General features: G+C 50.0%; 1 protein-coding gene across 2 annotated transcripts; it reads left to right on the top strand.

The window, feature by feature from the left end:
• The first annotated feature begins 92 nt into the window (after nt 1–92).
• On the top strand, nt 93–23,985 carry LOC123171133 (receptor-like serine/threonine-protein kinase SD1-6). 2 transcript variants are annotated; one of them, XM_044588764.1, is made up of 8 exons: nt 93–345; nt 18,053–18,204; nt 18,297–18,561; nt 19,117–19,342; nt 19,447–19,618; nt 19,687–19,857; nt 20,066–20,335; nt 21,042–23,985. In XM_044588764.1, exons 1-8 carry the CDS (start codon nt 108–110, stop codon nt 21,060–21,062), a joined length of 1,515 nt encoding a protein of 504 aa, XP_044444699.1. In that variant the 5' UTR covers nt 93–107; the 3' UTR covers nt 21,063–23,985. The 2 variants fall into 2 exon arrangements, with proteins under 2 accessions (XP_044444699.1, XP_044444698.1); XM_044588763.1 differs by lacking the exon at nt 21,042–23,985 and having other exon boundaries at nt 20,066–20,541.
• The last annotated feature ends 2,607 nt before the right edge of the window (nt 23,986–26,592 follow it).

Consider the following 26,592-nt stretch of genomic DNA (forward strand, 5'->3'; position numbering starts at 1 on the left):
GTATCATCTTGTGACGCCGTATACTCTTGCTTTTCTTACCAAAAATATGTACTCCTACTTAATGATTAGTCTTGAGACAAGTCAAGTCGTCCTTCTTTGTCCCATGCATGGGCATCTGTCATCTACAGGTCCTCTTAAATGCTACCACGTTGCGGTGCTCCCTTTGCATATCTACCGTCTTTAATTCCTCTTTACAGCTAGCACGTTGCGTTGCTCCTTGGGACATCTACTCTAGAATCTCCCCTCCACCTGCAGGCAGCAAGCAAGGCGACGACCATTCATTCATCTCGTTGCTCCTCCTCCGCCCCAGCTACTTCTTCCGATCTCTCAACGTCTCCTCCCAAGGTTAGTCCTCTCTCTTTATGCAGCTAATAAGTAGATTGTTAGTATTTTCAAGTGTTCTATGGCACCATCCTGCTGTCAATCGGCCGTGGTTTGGTGAAATGGGAAGTTGCAGTGTTGATCCACAGCTCGTGGCTGCTCAGTCGTCCATAGTTGCGCAGGATCTGTCGGTCGTCGCCTCCCCAGCTGGCTGGAGAATAGGGGAGGGGTCTGGGCCTGAGGCTTCCCTCTTCCTCTGTACTACCGTCGGCATGGGCATGGTCAATAATCCCCCACCAGTTCGGGCCAATCCTCCAGGTCTGACCACTCAGGTGTCTAATACATACACACGGCCATTTCCACGCACCAGGATGCTCAGGGAAATCCTTTCAGATGGTCTACACGCCGTATATACTCTGCTTCTTTCTTTCTCACCAACTTTAGCCCCGGCGGCAAAACCGGTTTCTTTCTCCTGCCTGCATGTGGGAGTTTTCTTTTATATAATTTTTTTACAGTGAAGAGTGAACACGCAGAGTTTTTTGTTCTTCGAATAAGTGAACACGCAGAGTTAGTGCTACTATGTAGGATTTGTGGGCAGGGCAGGATTTGCAAAACTATATGCATGGTTAAAAATCCCCGGGAGCTTTCACATGCTGCGAAATACTCCCTTTGTGTCATAATATAGACGTTTTTTTGACACTACCATGTACTAGTACTGTTTTCGTCTGGGTTTGTTGAGCTCTGTTTTCGGCGTTCTTCCTAGAAAACAGGGTAGAGTAGGAGAGCAGCATTGGTACGTGGGTACGTACCTAAGCAATGCTACACCTACGTAGCAATCAAACGTAAAGTAACGTAATGGCTTAGGTGGCTTTTTTCAGTTGGAGGAAATTAGGAGAGGGACCCCACCCAGTTGAAATCAGAGTGGCGAAGGGATTAGCAGTTAGTCTAATTACATAACAGTACGTAGGCATTTTACGTAAGTGTAGCATTTTTGGTACGTACCTGGGTGTCTTTTTTTGTGCGAGTAATAATTGTGAGCTTTATAAAACTTGGGCATTTGTAGAACAGTCGGCAAGAAGATGGTGTACTATTGTACTGGATACGAACGGGCATGTGTACCCTGTGGGTCAGGGCTAAGCCCATCAGTATCCACTTCGCCATCTCGGGTTCAAGACGCTGGGTGTTGCAGCGAGGACGCCGATATGAATCGTCGCTAGGCCAGCCGCAGCAAGAGCCCTAAATGATGATTTCATTGAAAAGATCAAAAGAGTAGATCGTGGGCTGCTTTAAGCCATCTCCAACCCACCGATCTATTTCGTCCGCCCGCGTCTATTTGGGTTCAAGTGGACATAAAACATGGTCCAACACGCCGACTTAAACAGACGGATATTTGTTTTTTATCCATTTTGATTTATTTCTGACTCAAATCTGGGTTAGGTTTGCGTCAATGCGAACACGCAGTGGACGTCCACGCTGTCCTCCCGTGGCCCGCCCGTCTGTGGCACAACGATCATTGTTCTCTCCCCCTCCCCCCTCCACATGCACTACCCCGGCCTCGTATTACTCGCCGCCGCCACCCAGTTTCGGCACTACGTACCCCAGGCCCCGCCTCCGCATCCACCGACAACCCCACCGCCACCGCATCCTCCGACGAGTCCTTTTGCCGGAATATGTGGCCGCTCCCCACTGCCGTCGGGAGCACTAGAAGGCATGCCTACCCAGGGTCACCGACACCGCCGGAGGGTGCGTGCTTTGACAGGTCGGCTGCCTGTACGGGGAGAGGGCATTGCCCTTCACCGGCCTTCTCCGCCGCCTCTCACAAGGTGTCCGGCCATTTGCCCCGCCGAGTCTCTTCCATGCCCACAAGGTACCATGGTGGACAGCTCGGATGATTTTTTTACAACAACTTCATATGTTCATCGTTCGATGGTGAAGGGTCGTCAATGAGCACATTGCTAGTCAGCTGCCTATGTTTAGAGGATCGATCCCGGGACATGCTCTGGGGTTGGACCATAATAGAGATAGCGGCCATTTCCTATGCTATAGGGATTATTTCAAGTTCATTGGCCCACTATTCCCTCCCAAGCTTTTTCGGCGACGCTTCCGGATGGCGAGACTTGTGTTCAACTGTATTCATGAGGGAGTGATGGCGTATGATGATTACTTCAAATGCAAGCATGATGCCCTTGGAAAGATTGGTTTCTCCTTTTATCATAAATGTACTGAAGCTGTTCGGATGCTTGCATACGGAAGTTCCGGTGATTTTGTGGACGAGTATGTCCGAGTGAGTCCACATGCTTAGCGTGGGCAAAGCTGTAGTTGCAGTGCTCGGCCCAAAGTACTTGAGAGAACCAAATGATGTGGATACAACCCATTGTTAGCAGTCAATGAATCCACGCTGTCCTCCCGTGGCCCGCCCGTCTGTGGCACAACGATCATTGTTCTCTCCCCCTCCCCCCTCCACATGCACTACCCCGGCCTCGTATTACTCGCCGCCGCCACCCAGTTTCGGCACTACGTACCCCAGGCCCCGCCTCCGCATCCACCGACAACCCCACCGCCACCGCATCCTCCGACGAGTCCTTTTGCCGGAATATGTGGCCGCTCCCCACTGCCGTCGGGAGCACTAGAAGGCATGCCTACCCAGGGTCACCGACACCGCCGGAGGGTGCGTGCTTTGACAGGTCGGCTGCCTGTACGGGGAGAGGGCATTGCCCTTCACCGGCCTTCTCCGCCGCCTCTCACAAGGTGTCCGGCCATTTGCCCCGCCGAGTCTCTTCCATGCCCACAAGGTACCATGGTGGACAGCTCGGATGATTTTTTTACAACAACTTCATATGTTCATCGTTCGATGGTGAAGGGTCGTCAATGAGCACATTGCTAGTCAGCTGCCTATGTTTAGAGGATCGATCCCGGGACATGCTCTGGGGTTGGACCATAATAGAGATAGCGGCCATTTCCTATGCTATAGGGATTATTTCAAGTTCATTGGCCCACTATTCCCTCCCAAGCTTTTTCGGCGACGCTTCCGGATGGCGAGACTTGTGTTCAACTGTATTCATGAGGGAGTGATGGCGTATGATGATTACTTCAAATGCAAGCATGATGCCCTTGGAAAGATTGGTTTCTCCTTTTATCATAAATGTACTGAAGCTGTTCGGATGCTTGCATACGGAAGTTCCGGTGATTTTGTGGACGAGTATGTCCGAGTGAGTCCACATGCTTAGCGTGGGCAAAGCTGTAGTTGCAGTGCTCGGCCCAAAGTACTTGAGAGAACCAAATGATGTGGATACAACCCATTGTTAGCAGTCAATGAATCCACGCTGTCCTCCCGTGGCCCGCCCGTCTGTGGCACAACGATCATTGTTCTCTCCCCCTCCCCCCCTCCACATGCACTACCCCGGCCTCGTATTACTCGCCGCCGCCACCCAGTTTCGGCACTACGTACCCCAGGCCCCGCCTCCGCATCCACCGACAACCCCACCGCCACCGCATCCTCCGACGAGTCCTTTTGCCGGAATATGTGGCCGCTCCCCACTGCCGTCGGGAGCACTAGAAGGCATGCCTACCCAGGGTCACCGACACCGCCGGAGGGTGCGTGCTTTGACAGGTCGGCTGCCTGTACGGGGAGAGGGCATTGCCCTTCACCGGCCTTCTCCGCCGCCTCTCACAAGGTGTCCGGCCATTTGCCCCGCCGAGTCTCTTCCATGCCCACAAGGTACCATGGTGGACAGCTCGGATGATTTTTTTACAACAACTTCATATGTTCATCGTTCGATGGTGAAGGGTCGTCAATGAGCACATTGCTAGTCAGCTGCCTATGTTTAGAGGATCGATCCCGGGACATGCTCTGGGGTTGGACCATAATAGAGATAGCGGCCATTTCCTATGCTATAGGGATTATTTCAAGTTCATTGGCCCACTATTCCCTCCCAAGCTTTTTCGGCGACGCTTCCGGATGGCGAGACTTGTGTTCAACTGTATTCATGAGGGAGTGATGGCGTATGATGATTACTTCAAATGCAAGCATGATGCCCTTGGAAAGATTGGTTTCTCCTTTTATCATAAATGTACTGAAGCTGTTCGGATGCTTGCATACGGAAGTTCCGGTGATTTTGTGGACGAGTATGTCCGAGTGAGTCCACATGCTTAGCGTGGGCAAAGCTGTAGTTGCAGTGCTCGGCCCAAAGTACTTGAGAGAACCAAATGATGTGGATACAACCCATTGTTAGCAGTCAATGAATCCACGCTGTCCTCCCGTGGCCCGCCCGTCTGTGGCACAACGATCATTGTTCTCTCCCCCTCCCCCCCTCCACATGCACTACCCCGGCCTCGTATTACTCGCCGCCGCCACCCAGTTTCGGCACTACGTACCCCAGGCCCCGCCTCCGCATCCACCGACAACCCCACCGCCACCGCATCCTCCGACGAGTCCTTTTGCCGGAATATGTGGCCGCTCCCCACTGCCGTCGGGAGCACTAGAAGGCATGCCTACCCAGGGTCACCGACACCGCCGGAGGGTGCGTGCTTTGACAGGTCGGCTGCCTGTACGGGGAGAGGGCATTGCCCTTCACCGGCCTTCTCCGCCGCCTCTCACAAGGTGTCCGGCCATTTGCCCCGCCGAGTCTCTTCCATGCCCACAAGGTACCATGGTGGACAGCTCGGATGATTTTTTTACAACAACTTCATATGTTCATCGTTCGATGGTGAAGGGTCGTCAATGAGCACATTGCTAGTCAGCTGCCTATGTTTAGAGGATCGATCCCGGGACATGCTCTGGGGTTGGACCATAATAGAGATAGCGGCCCATTTCCTATGCTATAGGGATTATTTCAAGTTCATTGGCCCACTATTCCCTCCCAAGCTTTTTCGGCGACGCTTCCGGATGGCGAGACTTGTGTTCAACTGTATTCATGAGGGAGTGATGGCGTATGATGATTACTTCAAATGCAAGCATGATGCCCTTGGAAAGATTGGTTTCTCCTTTTATCATAAATGTACTGAAGCTGTTCGGATGCTTGCATACGGAAGTTCCGGTGATTTTGTGGACGAGTATGTCCGAGTGAGTCCACATGCTTAGCGTGGGCAAAGCTGTAGTTGCAGTGCTCGGCCCAAAGTACTTGAGAGAACCAAATGATGTGGATACAACCCATTGTTAGCAGTCAATGAATCCACGCTGTCCTCCCGTGGCCCGCCCGTCTGTGGCACAACGATCATTGTTCTCTCCCCCTCCCCCCCTCCACATGCACTACCCCGGCCTCGTATTACTCGCCGCCGCCACCCAGTTTCGGCACTACGTACCCCAGGCCCCGCCTCCGCATCCACCGACAACCCCACCGCCACCGCATCCTCCGACGAGTCCTTTTGCCGGAATATGTGGCCGCTCCCCACTGCCGTCGGGAGCACTAGAAGGCATGCCTACCCAGGGTCACCGACACCGCCGGAGGGTGCGTGCTTTGACAGGTCGGCTGCCTGTACGGGGAGAGGGCATTGCCCTTCACCGGCCTTCTCCGCCGCCTCTCACAAGGTGTCCGGCCATTTGCCCCGCCGAGTCTCTTCCATGCCCACAAGGTACCATGGTGGACAGCTCGGATGATTTTTTTACAACAACTTCATATGTTCATCGTTCGATGGTGAAGGGTCGTCAATGAGCACATTGCTAGTCAGCTGTCTATGTTTAGAGGATCGATCCCGGGACATGCTCTGGGGTTGGACCATAATAGAGATAGCGGCCATTTCCTATGCTATAGGGATTATTTCAAGTTCATTGGCCCACTATTCCCTCCCAAGCTTTTTCGGCGACGCTTCCGGATGGCGAGACTTGTGTTCAACTGTATTCATGAGGGAGTGATGGCGTATGATGATTACTTCAAATGCAAGCATGATGCCCTTGGAAAGATTGGTTTCTCCTTTTATCATAAATGTACTGAAGCTGTTCGGATGCTTGCATACGGAAGTTCCGGTGATTTTGTGGACGAGTATGTCCGAGTGAGTCCACATGCTTAGCGTGGGCAAAGCTGTAGTTGCAGTGCTCGGCCCAAAGTACTTGAGAGAACCAAATGATGTGGATACAACCCATTGTTAGCAGTCAATGAATCCACGCTGTCCTCCCGTGGCCCGCCCGTCTGTGGCACAACGATCATTGTTCTCTCCCCCTCCCCCCCTCCACATGCACTACCCCGGCCTCGTATTACTCGCCGCCGCCACCCAGTTTCGGCACTACGTACCCCAGGCCCCGCCTCCGCATCCACCGACAACCCCACCGCCACCGCATCCTCCGACGAGTCCTTTTGCCGGAATATGTGGCCGCTCCCCACTGCCGTCGGGAGCACTAGAAGGCATGCCTACCCAGGGTCACCGACACCGCCGGAGGGTGCGTGCTTTGACAGGTCGGCTGCCTGTACGGGGAGAGGGCATTGCCCTTCACCGGCCTTCTCCGCCGCCTCTCACAAGGTGTCCGGCCATTTGCCCCGCCGAGTCTCTTCCATGCCCACAAGGTACCATGGTGGACAGCTCGGATGATTTTTTTACAACAACTTCATATGTTCATCGTTCGATGGTGAAGGGTCGTCAATGAGCACATTGCTAGTCAGCTGCCTATGTTTAGAGGATCGATCCGGGACATGCTCTGGGGTTGGACCATAATAGAGATAGCGGCCATTTCCTATGCTATAGGGATTATTTCAAGTTCATTGGCCCACTATTCCCTCCCAAGCTTTTTCGGCGACGCTTCCGGATGGCGAGACTTGTGTTCAACTGTATTCATGAGGGAGTGATGGCGTATGATGATTACTTCAAATGCAAGCATGATGCCCTTGGAAAGATTGGTTTCTCCTTTTATCATAAATGTACTGAAGCTGTTCGGATGCTTGCATACGGAAGTTCCGGTGATTTTGTGGACGAGTATGTCCGAGTGAGTCCACATGCTTAGCGTGGGCAAAGCTGTAGTTGCAGTGCTCGGCCCAAAGTACTTGAGAGAACCAAATGATGTGGATACAACCATTGTTAGCAGTCAATGAATCCACGCTGTCCTCCCGTGGCCCGCCCGTCTGTGGCACAACGATCATTGTTCTCTCCCCTCCCCCCCTCCACATGCACTACCCCGGCCTCGTATTACTCGCCGCCGCCACCCAGTTTCGGCACTACGTACCCCAGGCCCCGCCTCCGCATCCACCGACAACCCCACCGCCACCGCATCCTCCGACGAGTCCTTTTGCCGGAATATGTGGCCGCTCCCCACTGCCGTCGGGAGCACTAGAAGGCATGCCTACCCAGGGTCACCGACACCGCCGGAGGGTGCGTGCTTTGACAGGTCGGCTGCCTGTACGGGGAGAGGGCATTGCCCTTCACCGGCCTTCTCCGCCGCCTCTCACAAGGTGTCCGGCCATTTGCCCCGCCGAGTCTCTTCCATGCCCACAAGGTACCATGGTGGACAGCTCGGATGATTTTTTTACAACAACTTCATATGTTCATCGTTCGATGGTGAAGGGTCGTCAATGAGCACATTGCTAGTCAGCTGCCTATGTTTAGAGGATCGATCCCGGGACATGCTCTGGGGTTGGACCATAATAGAGATAGCGGCCATTTCCTATGCTATAGGGATTATTTCAAGTTCATTGGCCCACTATTCCCTCCCAAGCTTTTTCGGCGACGCTTCCGGATGGCGAGACTTGTGTTCAACTGTATTCATGAGGGAGTGATGGCGTATGATGATTACTTCAAATGCAAGCATGATGCCCTTGGAAAGATTGGTTTCTCCTTTTATCATAAATGTACTGAAGCTGTTCGGATGCTTGCATACGGAAGTTCCGGTGATTTTGTGGACGAGTATGTCCGAGTGAGTCCACATGCTTAGCGTGGGCAAAGCTGTAGTTGCAGTGCTCGGCCCAAAGTACTTGAGAGAACCAAATGATGTGGATACAACCCATTGTTAGCAGTCAATGAATCCACGCTGTCCTCCCGTGGCCCGCCCGTCTGTGGCACAACGATCATTGTTCTCTCCCCCTCCCCCCCTCCACATGCACTACCCCGGCCTCGTATTACTCGCCGCCGCCACCCCAGTTTCGGCACTACGTACCCCAGGCCCCGCCTCCGCATCCACCGACAACCCCACCGCCACCGCATCCTCCGACGAGTCCTTTTGCCGGAATATGTGGCCGCTCCCCACTGCCGTCGGGAGCACTAGAAGGCATGCCTACCCAGGGTCACCGACACCGCCGGAGGGTGCGTGCTTTGACAGGTCGGCTGCCTGTACGGGGAGAGGGCATTGCCCTTCACCGGCCTTCTCCGCCGCCTCTCACAAGGTGTCCGGCCATTTGCCCCGCCGAGTCTCTTCCATGCCCACAAGGTACCATGGTGGACAGCTCGGATGATTTTTTTACAACAACTTCATATGTTCATCGTTCGATGGTGAAGGGTCGTCAATGAGCACATTGCTAGTCAGCTGTCTATGTTTAGAGGATCGATCCCGGGACATGCTCTGGGGTTGGACCATAATAGAGATAGCGGCCATTTCCTATGCTATAGGGATTATTTCAAGTTCATTGGCCCACTATTCCCTCCCAAGCTTTTTCGGCGACGCTTCCGGATGGCGAGACTTGTGTTCAACTGTATTCATGAGGGAGTGATGGCGTATGATGATTACTTCAAATGCAAGCATGATGCCCTTGGAAAGATTGGTTTCTCCTTTTATCATAAATGTACTGAAGCTGTTCGGATGCTTGCATACGGAAGTTCCGGTGATTTTGTGGACGAGTATGTCCGAGTGAGTCCACATGCTTAGCGTGGGCAAAGCTGTAGTTGCAGTGCTCGGCCCAAAGTACTTGAGAGAACCAAATGATGTGGATACAACCCATTGTTAGCAGTCAATGAATCCACGCTGTCCTCCCGTGGCCCGCCCGTCTGTGGCACAACGATCATTGTTCTCTCCCCCTCCCCCCCTCCACATGCACTACCCCGGCCTCGTATTACTCGCCGCCGCCACCCAGTTTCGGCACTACGTACCCCAGGCCCCGCCTCCGCATCCACCGACAACCCCACCGCCACCGCATCCTCCGACGAGTCCTTTTGCCGGAATATGTGGCCGCTCCCCACTGCCGTCGGGAGCACTAGAAGGCATGCCTACCCAGGGTCACCGACACCGCCGGAGGGTGCGTGCTTTGACAGGTCGGCTGCCTGTACGGGGAGAGGGCATTGCCCTTCACCGGCCTTCTCCGCCGCCTCTCACAAGGTGTCCGGCCATTTGCCCCGCCGAGTCTCTTCCATGCCCACAAGGTACCATGGTGGACAGCTCGGATGATTTTTTTACAACAACTTCATATGTTCATCGTTCGATGGTGAAGGGTCGTCAATGAGCACATTGCTAGTCAGCTGCCTATGTTTAGAGGATCGATCCCGGGACATGCTCTGGGGTTGGACCATAATAGAGATAGCGGCCATTTCCTATGCTATAGGGATTATTTCAAGTTCATTGGCCCACTATTCCCTCCCAAGCTTTTTCGGCGACGCTTCCGGATGGCGAGACTTGTGTTCAACTGTATTCATGAGGGAGTGATGGCGTATGATGATTACTTCAAATGCAAGCATGATGCCCTTGGAAAGATTGGTTTCTCCTTTTATCATAAATGTACTGAAGCTGTTCGGATGCTTGCATACGGAAGTTCCGGTGATTTTGTGGACGAGTATGTCCGAGTGAGTCCACATGCTTAGCGTGGGCAAAGCTGTAGTTGCAGTGCTCGGCCCAAAGTACTTGAGAGAACCAAATGATGTGGATACAACCATTGTTAGCAGTCAATGAATCCACGCTGTCCTCCCGTGGCCCGCCCGTCTGTGGCACAACGATCATTGTTCTCTCCCCCTCCCCCCTCCACATGCACTACCCCGGCCTCGTATTACTCGCCGCCGCCACCCAGTTTCGGCACTACGTACCCCAGGCCCCGCCTCCGCATCCACCGACAACCCCACCGCCACCGCATCCTCCGACGAGTCCTTTTGCCGGAATATGTGGCCGCTCCCCACTGCCGTCGGGAGCACTAGAAGGCATGCCTACCCAGGGTCACCGACACCGCCGGAGGGTGCGTGCTTTGACAGGTCGGCTGCCTGTACGGGGAGAGGGCATTGCCCTTCACCGGCCTTCTCCGCCGCCTCTCACAAGGTGTCCGGCCATTTGCCCCGCCGAGTCTCTTCCATGCCCACAAGGTACCATGGTGGACAGCTCGGATGATTTTTTTACAACAACTTCATATGTTCATCGTTCGATGGTGAAGGGTCGTCAATGAGCACATTGCTAGTCAGCTGCCTATGTTTAGAGGATCGATCCCGGGACATGCTCTGGGGTTGGACCATAATAGAGATAGCGGCCATTTCCTATGCTATAGGGATTATTTCAAGTTCATTGGCCCACTATTCCCTCCCAAGCTTTTTCGGCGACGCTTCCGGATGGCGAGACTTGTGTTCAACTGTATTCATGAGGGAGTGATGGCGTATGATGATTACTTCAAATGCAAGCATGATGCCCTTGGAAAGATTGGTTTCTCCTTTTATCATAAATGTACTGAAGCTGTTCGGATGCTTGCATACGGAAGTTCCGGTGATTTTGTGGACGAGTATGTCCGAGTGAGTCCACATGCTTAGCGTGGGCAAAGCTGTAGTTGCAGTGCTCGGCCCAAAGTACTTGAGAGAACCAAATGATGTGGATACAACCCATTGTTAGCAGTCAATGAATCCACGCTGTCCTCCCGTGGCCCGCCCGTCTGTGGCACAACGATCATTGTTCTCTCCCCCTCCCCCCTCCACATGCACTACCCCGGCCTCGTATTACTCGCCGCCGCCACCCAGTTTCGGCACTACGTACCCCAGGCCCCGCCTCCGCATCCACCGACAACCCCACCGCCACCGCATCCTCCGACGAGTCCTTTTGCCGGAATATGTGGCCGCTCCCCACTGCCGTCGGGAGCACTAGAAGGCATGCCTACCCAGGGTCACCGACACCGCCGGAGGGTGCGTGCTTTGACAGGTCGGCTGCCTGTACGGGGAGAGGGCATTGCCCTTCACCGGCCTTCTCCGCCGCCTCTCACAAGGTGTCCGGCCATTTGCCCCGCCGAGTCTCTTCCATGCCCACAAGGTACCATGGTGGACAGCTCGGATGATTTTTTTACAACAACTTCATATGTTCATCGTTCGATGGTGAAGGGTCGTCAATGAGCACATTGCTAGTCAGCTGCCTATGTTTAGAGGATCGATCCCGGGACATGCTCTGGGGTTGGACCATAATAGAGATAGCGGCCATTTCCTATGCTATAGGGATTATTTCAAGTTCATTGGCCCACTATTCCCTCCCAAGCTTTTTCGGCGACGCTTCCGGATGGCGAGACTTGTGTTCAACTGTATTCATGAGGGAGTGATGGCGTATGATGATTACTTCAAATGCAAGCATGATGCCCTTGGAAAGATTGGTTTCTCCTTTTATCATAAATGTACTGAAGCTGTTCGGATGCTTGCATACGGAAGTTCCGGTGATTTTGTGGACGAGTATGTCCGAGTGAGTCCACATGCTTAGCGTGGGCAAAGCTGTAGTTGCAGTGCTCGGCCCAAAGTACTTGAGAGAACCAAATGATGTGGATACAACCCATTGTTAGCAGTCAATGAATCCACGCTGTCCTCCCGTGGCCCGCCCGTCTGTGGCACAACGATCATTGTTCTCTCCCCTCCCCCCCTCCACATGCACTACCCCGGCCTCGTATTACTCGCCGCCGCCACCCAGTTTCGGCACTACGTACCCCAGGCCCCGCCTCCGCATCCACCGACAACCCCACCGCCACCGCATCCTCCGACGAGTCCTTTTGCCGGAATATGTGGCCGCTCCCCACTGCCGTCGGGAGCACTAGAAGGCATGCCTACCCAGGGTCACCGACACCGCCGGAGGGTGCGTGCTTTGACAGGTCGGCTGCCTGTACGGGGAGAGGGCATTGCCCTTCACCGGCCTTCTCCGCCGCCTCTCACAAGGTGTCCGGCCATTTGCCCCGCCGAGTCTCTTCCATGCCCACAAGGTACCATGGTGGACAGCTCGGATGATTTTTTTACAACAACTTCATATGTTCATCGTTCGATGGTGAAGGGTCGTCAATGAGCACATTGCTAGTCAGCTGCCTATGTTTAGAGGATCGATCCCGGGACATGCTCTGGGGTTGGACCATAATAGAGATAGCGGCCATTTCCTATGCTATAGGGATTATTTCAAGTTCATTGGCCCACTATTCCCTCCCAAGCTTTTTCGGCGACGCTTCCGGATGGCGAGACTTGTGTTCAACTGTATTCATGAGGGAGTGATGGCGTATGATGATTACTTCAAATGCAAGCATGATGCCCTTGGAAAGATTGGTTTCTCCTTTTATCATAAATGTACTGAAGCTGTTCGGATGCTTGCATACGGAAGTTCCGGTGATTTTGTGGACGAGTATGTCCGAGTGAGTCCACATGCTTAGCGTGGGCAAAGCTGTAGTTGCAGTGCTCGGCCCAAAGTACTTGAGAGAACCAAATGATGTGGATACAACCCATTGTTAGCAGTCAATGAATCCACGCTGTCCTCCCGTGGCCCGCCCGTCTGTGGCACAACGATCATTGTTCTCTCCCCCTCCCCCCTCCACATGCACTACCCCGGCCTCGTATTACTCGCCGCCGCCACCCAGTTTCGGCACTACGTACCCCAGGCCCCGCCTCCGCATCCACCGACAACCCCACCGCCACCGCATCCTCCGACGAGTCCTTTTGCCGGAATATGTGGCCGCTCCCCACTGCCGTCGGGAGCACTAGAAGGCATGCCTACCCAGGGTCACCGACACCGCCGGAGGGTGCGTGCTTTGACAGGTCGGCTGCCTGTACGGGGAGAGGGCATTGCCCTTCACCGGCCTTCTCCGCCGCCTCTCACAAGGTGTCCGGCCATTTGCCCCGCCGAGTCTCTTCCATGCCCACAAGGTACCATGGTGGACAGCTCGGATGATTTTTTTACAACAACTTCATATGTTCATCGTTCGATGGTGAAGGGTCGTCAATGAGCACATTGCTAGTCAGCTGCCTATGTTTAGAGGATCGATCCCGGGACATGCTCTGGGGTTGGACCATAATAGAGATAGCGGCCATTTCCTATGCTATAGGGATTATTTCAAGTTCATTGGCCCACTATTCCCTCCCAAGCTTTTTCGGCGACGCTTCCGGATGGCGAGACTTGTGTTCAACTGTATTCATGAGGGAGTGATGGCGTATGATGATTACTTCAAATGCAAGCATGATGCCCTTGGAAAGATTGGTTTCTCCTTTTATCATAAATGTACTGAAGCTGTTCGGATGCTTGCATACGGAAGTTCCGGTGATTTTGTGGACGAGTATGTCCGAGTGAGTCCACATGCTTAGCGTGGGCAAAGCTGTAGTTGCAGTGCTCGGCCCAAAGTACTTGAGAGAACCAAATGATGTGGATACAACCCATTGTTAGCAGTCAATGAATCCACGCTGTCCTCCCGTGGCCCGCCCGTCTGTGGCACAACGATCATTGTTCTCTCCCCCTCCCCCCCTCCACATGCACTACCCCGGCCTCGTATTACTCGCCGCCGCCACCCCAGTTTCGGCACTACGTACCCCAGGCCCCGCCTCCGCATCCACCGACAACCCCACCGCCACCGCATCCTCCGACGAGTCCTTTTGCCGGAATATGTGGCCGCTCCCCACTGCCGTCGGGAGCACTAGAAGGCATGCCTACCCAGGGTCACCGACACCGCCGGAGGGTGCGTGCTTTGACAGGTCGGCTGCCTGTACGGGGAGAGGGCATTGCCCTTCACCGGCCTTCTCCGCCGCCTCTCACAAGGTGTCCGGCCATTTGCCCCGCCGAGTCTCTTCCATGCCCACAAGGTACCATGGTGGACAGCTCGGATGATTTTTTTACAACAACTTCATATGTTCATCGTTCGATGGTGAAGGGTCGTCAATGAGCACATTGCTAGTCAGCTGCCTATGTTTAGAGGATCGATCCCGGGACATGCTCTGGGGTTGGACCATAATAGAGATAGCGGCCATTTCCTATGCTATAGGGATTATTTCAAGTTCATTGGCCCACTATTCCCTCCCAAGCTTTTTCGGCGACGCTTCCGGATGGCGAGACTTGTGTTCAACTGTATTCATGAGGGAGTGATGGCGTATGATGATTACTTCAAATGCAAGCATGATGCCCTTGGAAAGATTGGTTTCTCCTTTTATCATAAATGTACTGAAGCTGTTCGGATGCTTGCATACGGAAGTTCCGGTGATTTTGTGGACGAGTATGTCCGAGTGAGTCCACATGCTTAGCGTGGGCAAAGCTGTAGTTGCAGTGCTCGGCCCAAAGTACTTGAGAGAACCAAATGATGTGGATACAACCCATTGTTAGCAGTCAATGAATCCACGCTGTCCTCCCGTGGCCCGCCCGTCTGTGGCACAACGATCATTGTTCTCTCCCCCTCCCCCCCTCCACATGCACTACCCCGGCCTCGTATTACTCGCCGCCGCCACCCAGTTTCGGCACTACGTACCCCAGGCCCTGCCTCCGCATCCACCGACAACCCCACCGCCACCGCATCCTCCGACGAGTCCTTTTGCCGGAATATGTGGCCGCTCCCCACTGCCGTCGGGAGCACTAGAAGGCATGCCTACCCAGGGTCACCGACACCGCCGGAGGGTGCGTGCTTTGACAGGTCGGCTGCCTGTACGGGGAGAGGGCATTGCCCTTCACCGGCCTTCTCCGCCGCCTCTCACAAGGTGTCCGGCCATTTGCCCCGCCGAGTCTCTTCCATGCCCACAAGGTACCATGGTGGACAGCTCGGATGATTTTTTTACAACAACTTCATATGTTCATCGTTCGATGGTGAAGGGTCGTCAATGAGCACATTGCTAGTCAGCTGCCTATGTTTAGAGGATCGATTCCGGGACATGCTATAGGGATTATTTCAAGTTCATTGGCCCACTATTCCCTCCCAAGCTTTTTCGGCGACGCTTCCGGATGGCGAGACTTGTGTTCAACTGTATTCATGAGGGAGTGATGGCGTATGATGATTACTTCAAATGCAAGCATGATGCCCTTGGAAAGATTGGTTTCTCCTTTTATCATAAATGTACTGAAGCTATTCGGATGCTTGCATACGGAAGTTCCAGTGATTTTGTGGACGAGTATGTCCGAGTGAGTCCACATGCTTAGCGTGGGCAAAGCTGTAGTTGCAGTGCTCGGCCCAAAGTACTTGAGAGAACCAAATGATGTGGATACAACCCATTGTTAGCAGTCAATGAATCTAGAGGCTTTCCAGAAATGCATGTTAGTAAAGATTGTATGCACTAGGAGTGAAAGAACTGTCCATTTGCTTGGCAGGGGCAATATAAGGGACATGTTTAAGCTCGCACGGTCATACTTAAAGCTATGGCATCACCATATCTCTAGATTTGGCACTCTTTTTTCGGCATGGCTGGTTTTCACAAGGCTTTCTGGTTTTCGCAAGGCTTTCCGAAGGCAACTCCCCAGAGGTCAACTTTGAGGTCGATGACCGCCAATACAACAAGGGATACCACCTAGCTGATGATATCTATCATCATTGGTCCACTATTGTGAAGACAATCTTCAAGCCCATGGGAAAGAAGAGGGCTAGGTTTGCCCATGAAAAAGAGTGCTAGGAAGTATTTGGAGTGTGCTTTTGGTGCTGTTCAATCTCAATGGCCTATTGTTCAGCACCCTGCTAGAACATGGAGCCCTGAAAGGATGTGGGACCTCATGACTGCTTGTGTGATCATGCACAACATGATCATAGAGGACGAGCATGATGACAACATCTTTGACTAAGGGTGGGATTTCCAGGGTGAGAACGTTGAGCCTAAGTTTGAAGCGGCAATATTTACAGAGTTCACACAATTTCATCAAGAAATGTGTGAATGGACAACTAACATTCAACTTCAGAATGATTTGGTTGGGCATACGTGGACTCAGGATATCTCCAAGGCGGACCCTAAAACCTCCCCTATACATCTGGGCCGCAGTGTCTGAACCTTTTTTGCCATCCAACGGGGACCTGTATATATCCGGTTAGCAGTCCGGACGTACGAATTTTGTTATGCAAGAGACAAACATGGGCGGTTTTACCGGAGTCCGAACATGCACTTGTCCAATCACATGCATGGTCCCTCTCTTCTTTCTCTCCTCCCAACGGCACATGCGTGGTCCTCCTCTCTTCTCTCTCCTCCCAACCGGACACTAAACCACAAATGTCCCACCACATGCATGGTCCTCACCTACTTTTTTTCCTCCAAGCCAGATACTTTTTGATTAGCATTGGATGTCTCCCTCCCGTATCATGTCCGCAGACCATCTCCGGACATAAAAACGAGCATATACCGGAGACATTTATGGGTCAGTGTTGGAGATGCCCTCACGTAGGAAACCAATATAATATCTAGCTGGAGAGCCAGGCTCGTGTTGTCCTTTGACAAGTCCCTCGGCATCAATCTAGGACCTAGTCACCCTCCACTTGGGTTTATCCGAGTGGATTAGGCCATGTAGGTCAAACATTGGAACTCATGATTTGCGATGCCGGAGTGGCCAGTGACCCGATCCTCATTTAAAGGCGTGCTACCTCCAACCTGGTTTATTGGTCTTTTTCGTATTTCGTGCCAAAATTTCACCATAGATTTAACGGACAAAATGTTAATGCATTTCATAAAAAATTATACCGTTGAATTCGTATTCGAACATAGTTTCCAATGATACTATTTTTTATGACATGCATTTACATTTTGTTAATTAAATCCATGGCTAAAATTTGGCACAAAATAATAAGCAGACCAATAAATCAGGACGAAGATAGTACCGTGGTTGTGCCGGATGAGGCACGTGTTAATGTATGTGGGGCCACCTATGGCCGTGTGTCGTGAAATTCCATGTCAGATGGGTGCCAGAATGCGAACAGGTGTGCCGCCCCAATGGCCTCCAGTCCAACGGTGACATGTGGGGGCAAAAATTCTCATGATCCCCGCCCCTTCAATTGATTGTGCACGGAAACCAGGGTAGTGTATCGCCTAGGGGGTCAAGAGACTTCAGTTGATGGGGGTGATCTTTATTTTCCCATGTGCTTTATCTCAAATGTGTTTCATCCTCTTCTGGTCCTATCGCTGGACACCTGCAGCATGTTCTGCAGCCTAAACACATACGTTTCTTATGACATATTTATGAAAACCACATGTACAACGAAGACAACCATCCAGCTGGTGCACAAGAAATATCAACACTTATACAAAAATATCTACGTTTTAATCGAGTTATCTGGAACCAAAAGTAGTATACAAATGGCATACTTTTGTTAGTTTCTTTTATTCTGGAAAGGAGTTACCATCTTTATTCAATATTCAATACACATCTTTATATAATTTCTTAATTGTTTGTTGGATCATGAATTTATGATTTCACACAGTCATCACACCCTTTCGTATTCCCTTAGAGCAAGTTAGTTGCAATGAAGTATCAACATCAAATTGGTGAAATGGAACCATTCTAAAAACTTGGGAGCAAGTAATACACATAGTGGTCTTCCACATGAACTTTTTTTGGAGAGGAGTAATCCACTGGTTGGAATAACTCACATCATATTACTACTAGAGAAAATTATGTTGGTGCCATCACAAACATCATTATTTTTGAAAATATTGTCTTATGTGGTTTTCATGCAATCAGGTATGCAGAGAACACGTGATGACCTGGAGAAGAAGCTACATGATTCAAATACAACACCAATGTTTTTTCCACTTGAATTTTTGAAGGCCATCACATGTGATTTTTCCACTGAGTCGGTACTAGGTGAAGGTGGGTTTGGAGTGGTTTACAAGGTATGGGCAATTCTGTAAAACACTGTGTTTCACATGTTGGTAATTAAAGATATTTGTACACAATATAAAGAGAGGTTTAACTTACGACGCAGGGAGTTCTTCGAAGTGGCAAAGTTATTGCTGTGAAGAAGCTTTTTGAAATCCGTCTAAAAGAGGACACATTCCAGAATGAAGTACGTTATCTTATGGGGATTAAGCACCAAAATATAGTACAGTTTCTAGGTTATTGTGCGGAATCAAGTTGGGAAGCGATAGAGCAACCTAGTGGTAGTGGAAAATTTATTTTTGGTGAATTACCGAAAAGGTTGCTCTGCTTCGAGTATGTATGCAACATAAGCCTCGACAACCATATTTCTGGTATGTTTACTGAACACAATACTGTTGAACCGAGTATGATTATATGTATGGTAGTATCTACTCTACCAGGAATATTGTTAGTATTTTATATCTTGCTATATGCCTATCCATAAAGACACAAATACACATCAATCTCTATATCTTTGGACACAGATACAAATCGGTCACTATCTTCGGGCCACTGGCATAATAGAATCTACTACTTCTGTGAACAGATATAAGACGTTTTAGGGCAAAAAGTAGTAACCTAAAACGTCTTATATTTGTTTACAGTGGGAGTATATATCAACTGCTATAGCCCACTGTCGATCACTCGAACACAAAGTGGTGTTGTTACAGGAAAATTAGGCATCCTTTTATATGGCATGCTGTACAATTTTCTTTAAATGAAGTATCTAGGAACATAGATTATAGATCACGAGTACAAAAACCTAAGAGTATTGCGGGTGCATACCCCATACTTCCCAACAACTGAGAAAACTAGGTTCCTCGTACTAGTAGTGAAGTGTACATGTGCTGAGAATCTTTTTTTCTCTTGTTTATCAATGTCTATAGATGAATCTTCAGGCCTTGAGTGGAATATGAGATATGAGATAATTAAGGGGATTTGCAATGGGTTGCATTTCCTTCATGAAGAATGTCATATGGTTCATCTCGACCTTAAGCCTGAAAATATATTGATGGACTCTACTATGATCCCAAAAATCGCTGATTTTGGTTTATCGAGGATCTTTGGTGAGCAGCAAACACGAATTGTCACTGATAATCGTGCGGGAACATGGTAAACTATGCCTCTTGCACCTCCCTGGTTTTTGTTTTCCTTGGTTATTTTGCATCTCTTTGTTTATGTATGTATTGGCTTCTTACTTCTATATCAGTTTGTAGTGGATATATGGCACCAGAATACTTAATCCGAGGTGTAGTCTCAAACAAGGCAGATATATTTAGTCTGGGTGTCATACTCATAGAGATAATAACAGGTGACAGGGACTATCCATATTTCCACCATGACAGTTCCCAGCGTGATGCCACAACTTTCCAGCAGTTTACAGAGAAAGTGAGATGAATTAATTAACAGTCTTTGCACATATACAATCATTCAGCTCACCTGTTGCAAGTTTGTAGGTTCTTGAAAATTGGAGGAATAGATTCACATCCACACCGAAATATACAAAGGAAAAATATGCGCACCAAGTAAAGCAGTGTGTCACCATAGCCCTAAAATGTGTGGATCCTAGTATGGAGAAAAGACCTACTGCAAAGCATATAATCCAGGTGTTTAATGTAGCAGACCAGGTATGCTGAACATTGTATATAATGTCATAATGCAATTTCTAGGAAAGATTTTACATGAATAGTTCACACACAACAGTCCTAGTATGTCTACATATGTCAGTCCTAATGTTCCTTTTTCCTTTTTAATGAAAGTGAATCAACCCAAATTTACCATCGCAAAATCAACAGGTCTGACAGCTTGGCTTTATGTATGTGTGTGCGTGTGTAGATGGAAACTCACGAAGAGTTGCCGTCAGTCGTGCAGTGCGTAGACAAGTTACTCGCACTAAACACTACTGGAAGCAAGAACCTCACGCCCATGAGTGCCACTGAAGAAATGTTGATCATCAAAGCAGCTACTGGTAAACAAGTGGATGAGGCCAAGTCTGAGGGTTTGTTACCGATGCCTACAATAGAGCCGAGCACAATCAGACAGAATTATCAAGAGGGAGTAAAGGCATGTAATGAGCGACAATCAGCCACTGACACTGAGTCTGAGGTAAGCACCTATGATACTAATTTCTTGTTATGTAAACCCTATATGAACAAAGTATTCTTGTTGAAAGTCTTGTATTGTGCAATTTAGGATGACAACATATGATCTTACATTCTATTTTGGCTAATGAAACGGAATTAATTATTGAGCGATGACAAATATGATTTGCCCAGGAAGTTTGGAAATAAAAATGACAGTCTCTTGCTCCATAACATAATGCACCATGTTTTATGTTTAGTCAGGACAAATACACTACTACTATGTGACTTTTGTGGTTTAAAATCATAACCACAAATAATTACTTTGAGGTTTCGTTAATGAAATTGGGGAGAGATTGATTTTAAAATTAGTTGATTAGATTGGCTTGCACATCTGTTCCATTTTATTTTCATGAAGTATTTTTTGTGGGAAATTTTCATGAAGTATTAAATCAACAACGAAAAAATACCTGCTGTTTACAAGTCAGAATTTTGTTTGTTGACAAGTTTAACCAATCGTGAAGAAAACTTATTTGCAAAAGCTAGGCCTAATTAATTACCGGCTAGTATAAATGAAACTTGTGATTGCTCGAAAAAATGAAACTTGTGTATAATGAATAATGGTTCAAGTAAGACTAATAGTATGACAGAAATTTAATCAAGACAAATGTCAGAAAGGGAAACAAGGCATTAGAGGTCTGACATTTTGAGTAACCATCTTTTTTGCTCAGCTGGGAGCCTGGGATAAGTGAACTATTGGTTACCAGGAGAGTTTCATCCTTGTTTGACCTAAATTATTCATGCCATATAATGCACCAGAAAGAAAGCATTTGATTGTATATTGTTGTGAGTCTATGACTTCACTTCTCGTCTGTCTGTCCTATATATGACTTACAAAGCTATGTCTACTTAATTTTTGTTCAGCACAAATAATCGTTTATTTTATAGTTGATTCCTGGATATGTAAAATAAACATCCCGTAACAAGTCATTTTTTCCAACTGATTTTAATACCACAATGTAATCAATAGTCGTGTTATGTATATATATTACAGAAAAACAAGGAATATAGCTGTAGCTTGTTGTACCAATCATTCCGAAAATTGCCTAGGACATTCACAACTTTCACTTTTACTAGCCGATGAACATTGGTTGTCAAGCTGAGTTGGCAACATATGTGGATTTTTTTTATTTTTTATGAAAAGCAACATATGTGGATTTTAAGCTGACGTGGACATATGCCCTACCTGTCATCTTCATCCCCATCCCATCTTCTTCATCCCTCCTCTCTACCCTATCCTCTGTCGTCTCCTTCTCAGAATTGCGCAGGGTTGAAGCTGGAGACTTGGAGCTCGTCCAGCGATGAGAGGGTGCGGCCGGGATGAAGCCCCGCACTGAGAGACCCATTGGTGCGGTCAATCTCGGCAGCTGTAGCACCACTTGGTCTCCAGCTTGTTGCTACTTGGCATACACAGAGAGGTCAGTGTTGCTCCACCGCTGCGACCCTGGCCACACCAATTGAGTCCTTGAGAAACCTTCGCTTGGTGTCCGACAACCAAATTTTCTTTTGTCTAGCTCCTTTCCCATAAAACCATTATAGCATCTCTAGTTTTTTTTTTGAGAAACTATAGCATCTCTAGTCGGTCCATTAAAATTGGTTGGAGAGTAAAAATTCGCTATTGACGGGCTAAACTGGACCTAGCCGATCCCTTATGGGCTTCAAAGGAGAGGCCACCCTTATATTTATTCATGCATGCGCGGCCACTTCTCAGGATAATTTTGGCCCTTCCAGTGCATCGGCCCTCTCCTCTGTTCGCCCACTGACGTCACCCCCATCGAGTTCCTTGCCTCCGGCGACCACCCCACAACCCTGCAAACCTTGGGCCGCCAAATTCCGGTGAGAATCCGGTGGTCTATTTTTGTCGACTTCTCTGACTTCTACATCCATGTCGGTGCTCCTCCTCCTCATCATCCCTAGCCCGGCGGCGCTCCTCGCATCGTCCCCGGCCATGAGCAAAGCTGCTGCACGGTAGAGGACACATATATATAGAGAGAAAAATTTAAATGTATAGGAAGAAACATAGAGGGAGAGTACGCCAGTTGCCATTGTCGATTTCAATGAATCCTTGTGCTTTGGACGATGACATTGCGCCACTAAGAGAGGGATGAGGCAAAGAACCCATTCAGACGAGGAAGCACCCAGGCCATGGTCTATGGTGGACGAATTTCATCTACTTTGTCGACAACTTCGTCACACGCCTACGTCGTGCACGTTGAGACCATCTGAATTACTTTTCTGAAGCATCTATCCTAGGTATGAGCTTGCTCTGAAAATTCATCTAATGCCAAAAAGTAGTAGTTGGTCGCGTGAAAGGAAGAATAAAGAAAAAAAGGAAGAAAAAGGGGGAGAGGGGCTTACATGTGGGGTCTGGTTCATTTGAGGACTTAAGTTTGAGAGTTCGGTTAGGTTCGCGTGAAGGAAGAAAAGAGGGAGAGGAACAAATATAAGAAGTTAAGTATAAGGGGGCCTATGAGGGGCAAAATTATAAGGGACCAGCTAAAGGTCTTCTTAGTCTGACAACCCAATTATCTACGCATGTGCGACCACCGTGTCTTCATCAGCCGACTGTATAACCTCCGTGTTGCAAGGGAATTGCCCCAGGGCCCTTCATGGATAGTTCGGGCACCTACCACGTGGAACTTGATCCCCAAGCTCTTCAGGTGGCCTCAGCCATTTAGCCGAGCACTCTGCATGAGCCCATCAGCTCCAGTCGCACCAAGTTGAGCGCACGGCTCACCAGCCAGCTCCATCCACGCTCCGCACAGTCTGGTCGGCACTCACTATCCAGCACCATCCGCACAAGCTCAAGCGGACATCAATCAAACGTGGCAAACATGCGTGCATCGTCAAAAGTAGGCCTAATACAAAAGGATATATACATGTTTTTGTATGAGCCAGGGGAGGGGGCATGGCCCAGGTTGGCCCCCATGAAGCTCCACCACTGAATAGGTTGCCGTTCGCATAGGGGTACTCCCGCACGACGCTGGAGAGCATGTGGGTGTTGGCCATGGAAAGGGTTAGGTTGGCCATGATATCCACGTAGAGCATCATGGTCTCCCCACGACAGCGGGCCAGACTACAGCGGCCTTGTTGTCACCATCCATGAACATGGATGACATGTCGCACAAGTGTGGGAGGAAGCCAGACAGCACAGTTACGAAACCATGTAGCCGCCCATGCCGACGAGCTAGATGTGGTGCAATAGGCGTCCTGGCGCCCGAGCGCGAGCATTTGGGGGTTTGAAGTATATGTTGTCGCCCTATGAAGAGTTGTCGCATCGTGTCATGCTCCATCACCATGAAGGTCGCGGGATGGCTCGATATACTTGTTCACGCGGCCGTGCTTGCTGAACTCATTCCAACTCCCACCGCTAGTGACGTGCCTCTCACCTTGCGGTCCACCACCGGCGGGTAGTACATCGATGCCCTGGTCTGTTGTAGCTACGCACTTCTAGTGTAGATCACAGCCGTTGGGGCGCTGCTTCTGCCGGGACGTGCAGGCACTTGCATGAGCGGCCCTACTGGCACAGGCTCAATCACACTGGAAGTGGTCTTCGGATCTCCGGACAACTTCCAAAGCGAGGAACTAATCTTCGATATCGTCCCCTTCCGTAGTGGCTATCACGCACTACTCGGACGAACCGCATTTGCTAGATTCAATGCGGTACCGCACTATGCGTACCTCAAACTGAAAATGCCAGGACCTCGCGGAGTTATAATAGTTAATGGAAACACAGAACGCTCGCTCCGCACGGAGGAGCACACTGCAGCCCTCGCAGCGGAAGCACAAAGCAGCCTTCTGAGGCCAACCGCCAATTTGGTGAAAAGGCCCCCGGACACCTTCAAGCGAGTCCGGAGTAACCTGCAACAGGATCTCCAGGCACCTTTTAGAGCTCGGATAGCAATTTGGCCTCCGCCATAGTCCCAGTCAAGCGGCAAAATTTGTGACGCGCGTACATTACTACGCACTCAAGATACCATGGGCATAGGCGGAGGCACGACTATGGCACGGCCCACAATGCGGCTCAACCGCCCCAGGGCACGTATACCTTTATAATTTTTTCTCTTTCAGGACCTTACTCTCTCGAAGACCTCTCTGGCAGTCTGATTGTTGACTCATTGCGGAATGAAAATACCAAGGAAGCAAGACGCTCTGACGTACAAGGGAATCCCCAGGTGGTCTCTGATAACGATCGAATACCTGTTTTACATACCAATGCGCAGCCTACCCTTGGATAGGACATGTCAAATAGTCCTATTTTTTGCTTATTGCACTACTTGTATCGGTATGCTTTGACTTATTATTTAAATAACAATGCATAGCGTTAGTCTATTATTGCATTTCCTTTTTCCCTGTCAGCTTATTTTACGACAAATTGCACCCGTACATTCTGGTATGACCAGTGCGCCAGGGGCTTCAGTATACCCCATAACACGGCGTGAAAAGTCCGAACACTTTCGAAAGTGCGGCACCCCGAACTTATAGCATTATATGCATCAGCTCCAAATCATGTCTTGGGTCAATGGGTTTGCCCGGCTCCCATGTGGTACCTTACGTTCCGCTATATTGGCTAAGGTAGCATTGGGAGAACTACTGCGATTGTGTCCCGGTTCTGCCGGACGAGCACCTCAGTAGAGAAAGTCGAAAACTGACTGTCATGATGAGGCGAGAGCTGGTCGCTGTTCGAGAGGTCCCAAGTCCTTAAAGACTTTTTCCGCTTCGGGCGAGGAGTCGGCCTTGCCTGACTTAGGCGTATATAGCGCCCCAAATTCGGCCTTCCGAATACTAGGGGCTTCGCCAAAATTTAAAATTGTAGAATTTTATGGCTATGTGAGAGTGATAAAGCTTTATAGTCTGATTGCCTGGTTCGTTGTGCTGAACTCCTCCTTCGAAGGACCCCAAATTGGGATAAAAGTGCTCAGGTTTATCCCATACACCTCAGTACTAGTTACATGGGGGCAGAAGCCGACGACTGGCCAACTCTCAGATTTTATAAACGGCCGCACAGAAGGTAATATTTTAAATTAACAAGCGTTGCATAGCGCAGATGAACTCGTTTCATATTACAGGATCACATGAGTACATTCATTCAAATATTACATCCTTAGCACATTCCTCCGCCACAAGGCGAGCACCCTTCAGGACACTGTCATAATACTTTTCGGGGTGGCGATGCTCCTTGCCCTCTGGCGGCCCCTCCTTTACCAGCTTTTTGGCGTCCAGCTTCGCCCAGTGCATCTTCGCCCGGGCAAAAGCCCTGTGCGCACCCTCAATGCAGATGGACCGCTTTATGACTTCAGACTGTGGGCAGGCATTCACAAGCCGCCTCACCAGACCGAAGTAGCTACCAGGCAGGGGCTCGCCAGGCCACATCCGGACTATAAGACCCTTCATGGCCTGTTCGGCCGCCTTGTGAAGCTCGACCAGTTGCTTCAACTGGTCGCTCAAGGGCATAGGGTGTTCGGTCCCAGTATACTGAGACCAGAACAACTTCTCCGTCGAGCTCCCCTCCTCGGCCCGGTAGAACTCCGAGGCATCCTACACACTGCGGGGTAGATCTGCAAACGCTCCTAGAGAGCTCCGAACTCGGGTAAGTAAAAAGAAAGTTTCCTTCACATGCTTGCTTTGCATAATGAATGCCTTACCCGCCGCTATCTTCTTAACCGCCTCAATTTCCTGGAGGGCCTTTTGGGCTTCGGCCTTGGCATGTTGTTCGTTTTCGAGGGCCTTCGCAAGCTCGGACCCTTGCGTCTTAGAGTCAAGCTCCAAGGACTCGTGTTTCTTGACGAGAGCCTGGAGCTCTTGCTGCACCTCGCCTACTTGGGCCTCTTGCTTCTCTCGCTCGATGCGCTCCTTGGCCGCTTTGTCTTCGGCCTCGGATAGCACCTTCTGCAGGGCCGCCACTTCTGTCGTGGCCCCTAGCAAAATTCATGACGATCCTATTATTCCAAAACCAAAATTTTTCTTTTTCAATATTAAGACGGGGTGTCACTTACCTTTGTTCTCTTCGAGCTGCCTCTTGGTAAGGCCGAGCTCTTCCTTGGACCGCTAAAGGTCCCGCTTCAGTGCGGCGACCTCCGCAGTACGAGCGGCGATGGCCAGCAGTGAAGCCTGCTTATTCACATAGACACATTCTGATTGGACTCCTGCGATTATTATTTGATCCTCTATTCGGCCTTTCTTCCCGAACGCCAAACAGTGCATCAGGGGCTACTGTCTATG

Source organism: Triticum aestivum, chromosome 7D (genome assembly GCF_018294505.1).
Source record: "Triticum aestivum cultivar Chinese Spring chromosome 7D, IWGSC CS RefSeq v2.1, whole genome shotgun sequence".
Taxonomy (NCBI): Eukaryota; Viridiplantae; Streptophyta; class Magnoliopsida; order Poales; family Poaceae; genus Triticum; species Triticum aestivum.

Coding starts and splice junctions, on each gene's coding strand:
- LOC123171133 (XM_044588763.1), top strand. CDS start 108: ATGGGCATCTGTCATCTACAGGTCCTCTTAAATGCTACCACGTTGCGG. Junction 19,619..19,686: donor TCCAGCAGTTTACAGAGAAA/GTGAGATGAATT, acceptor GCAAGTTTGTAG/GTTCTTGAAAATTGGAGGAA. Junction 19,858..20,065: donor TGTTTAATGTAGCAGACCAG/GTATGCTGAACA, acceptor GTGCGTGTGTAG/ATGGAAACTCACGAAGAGTT.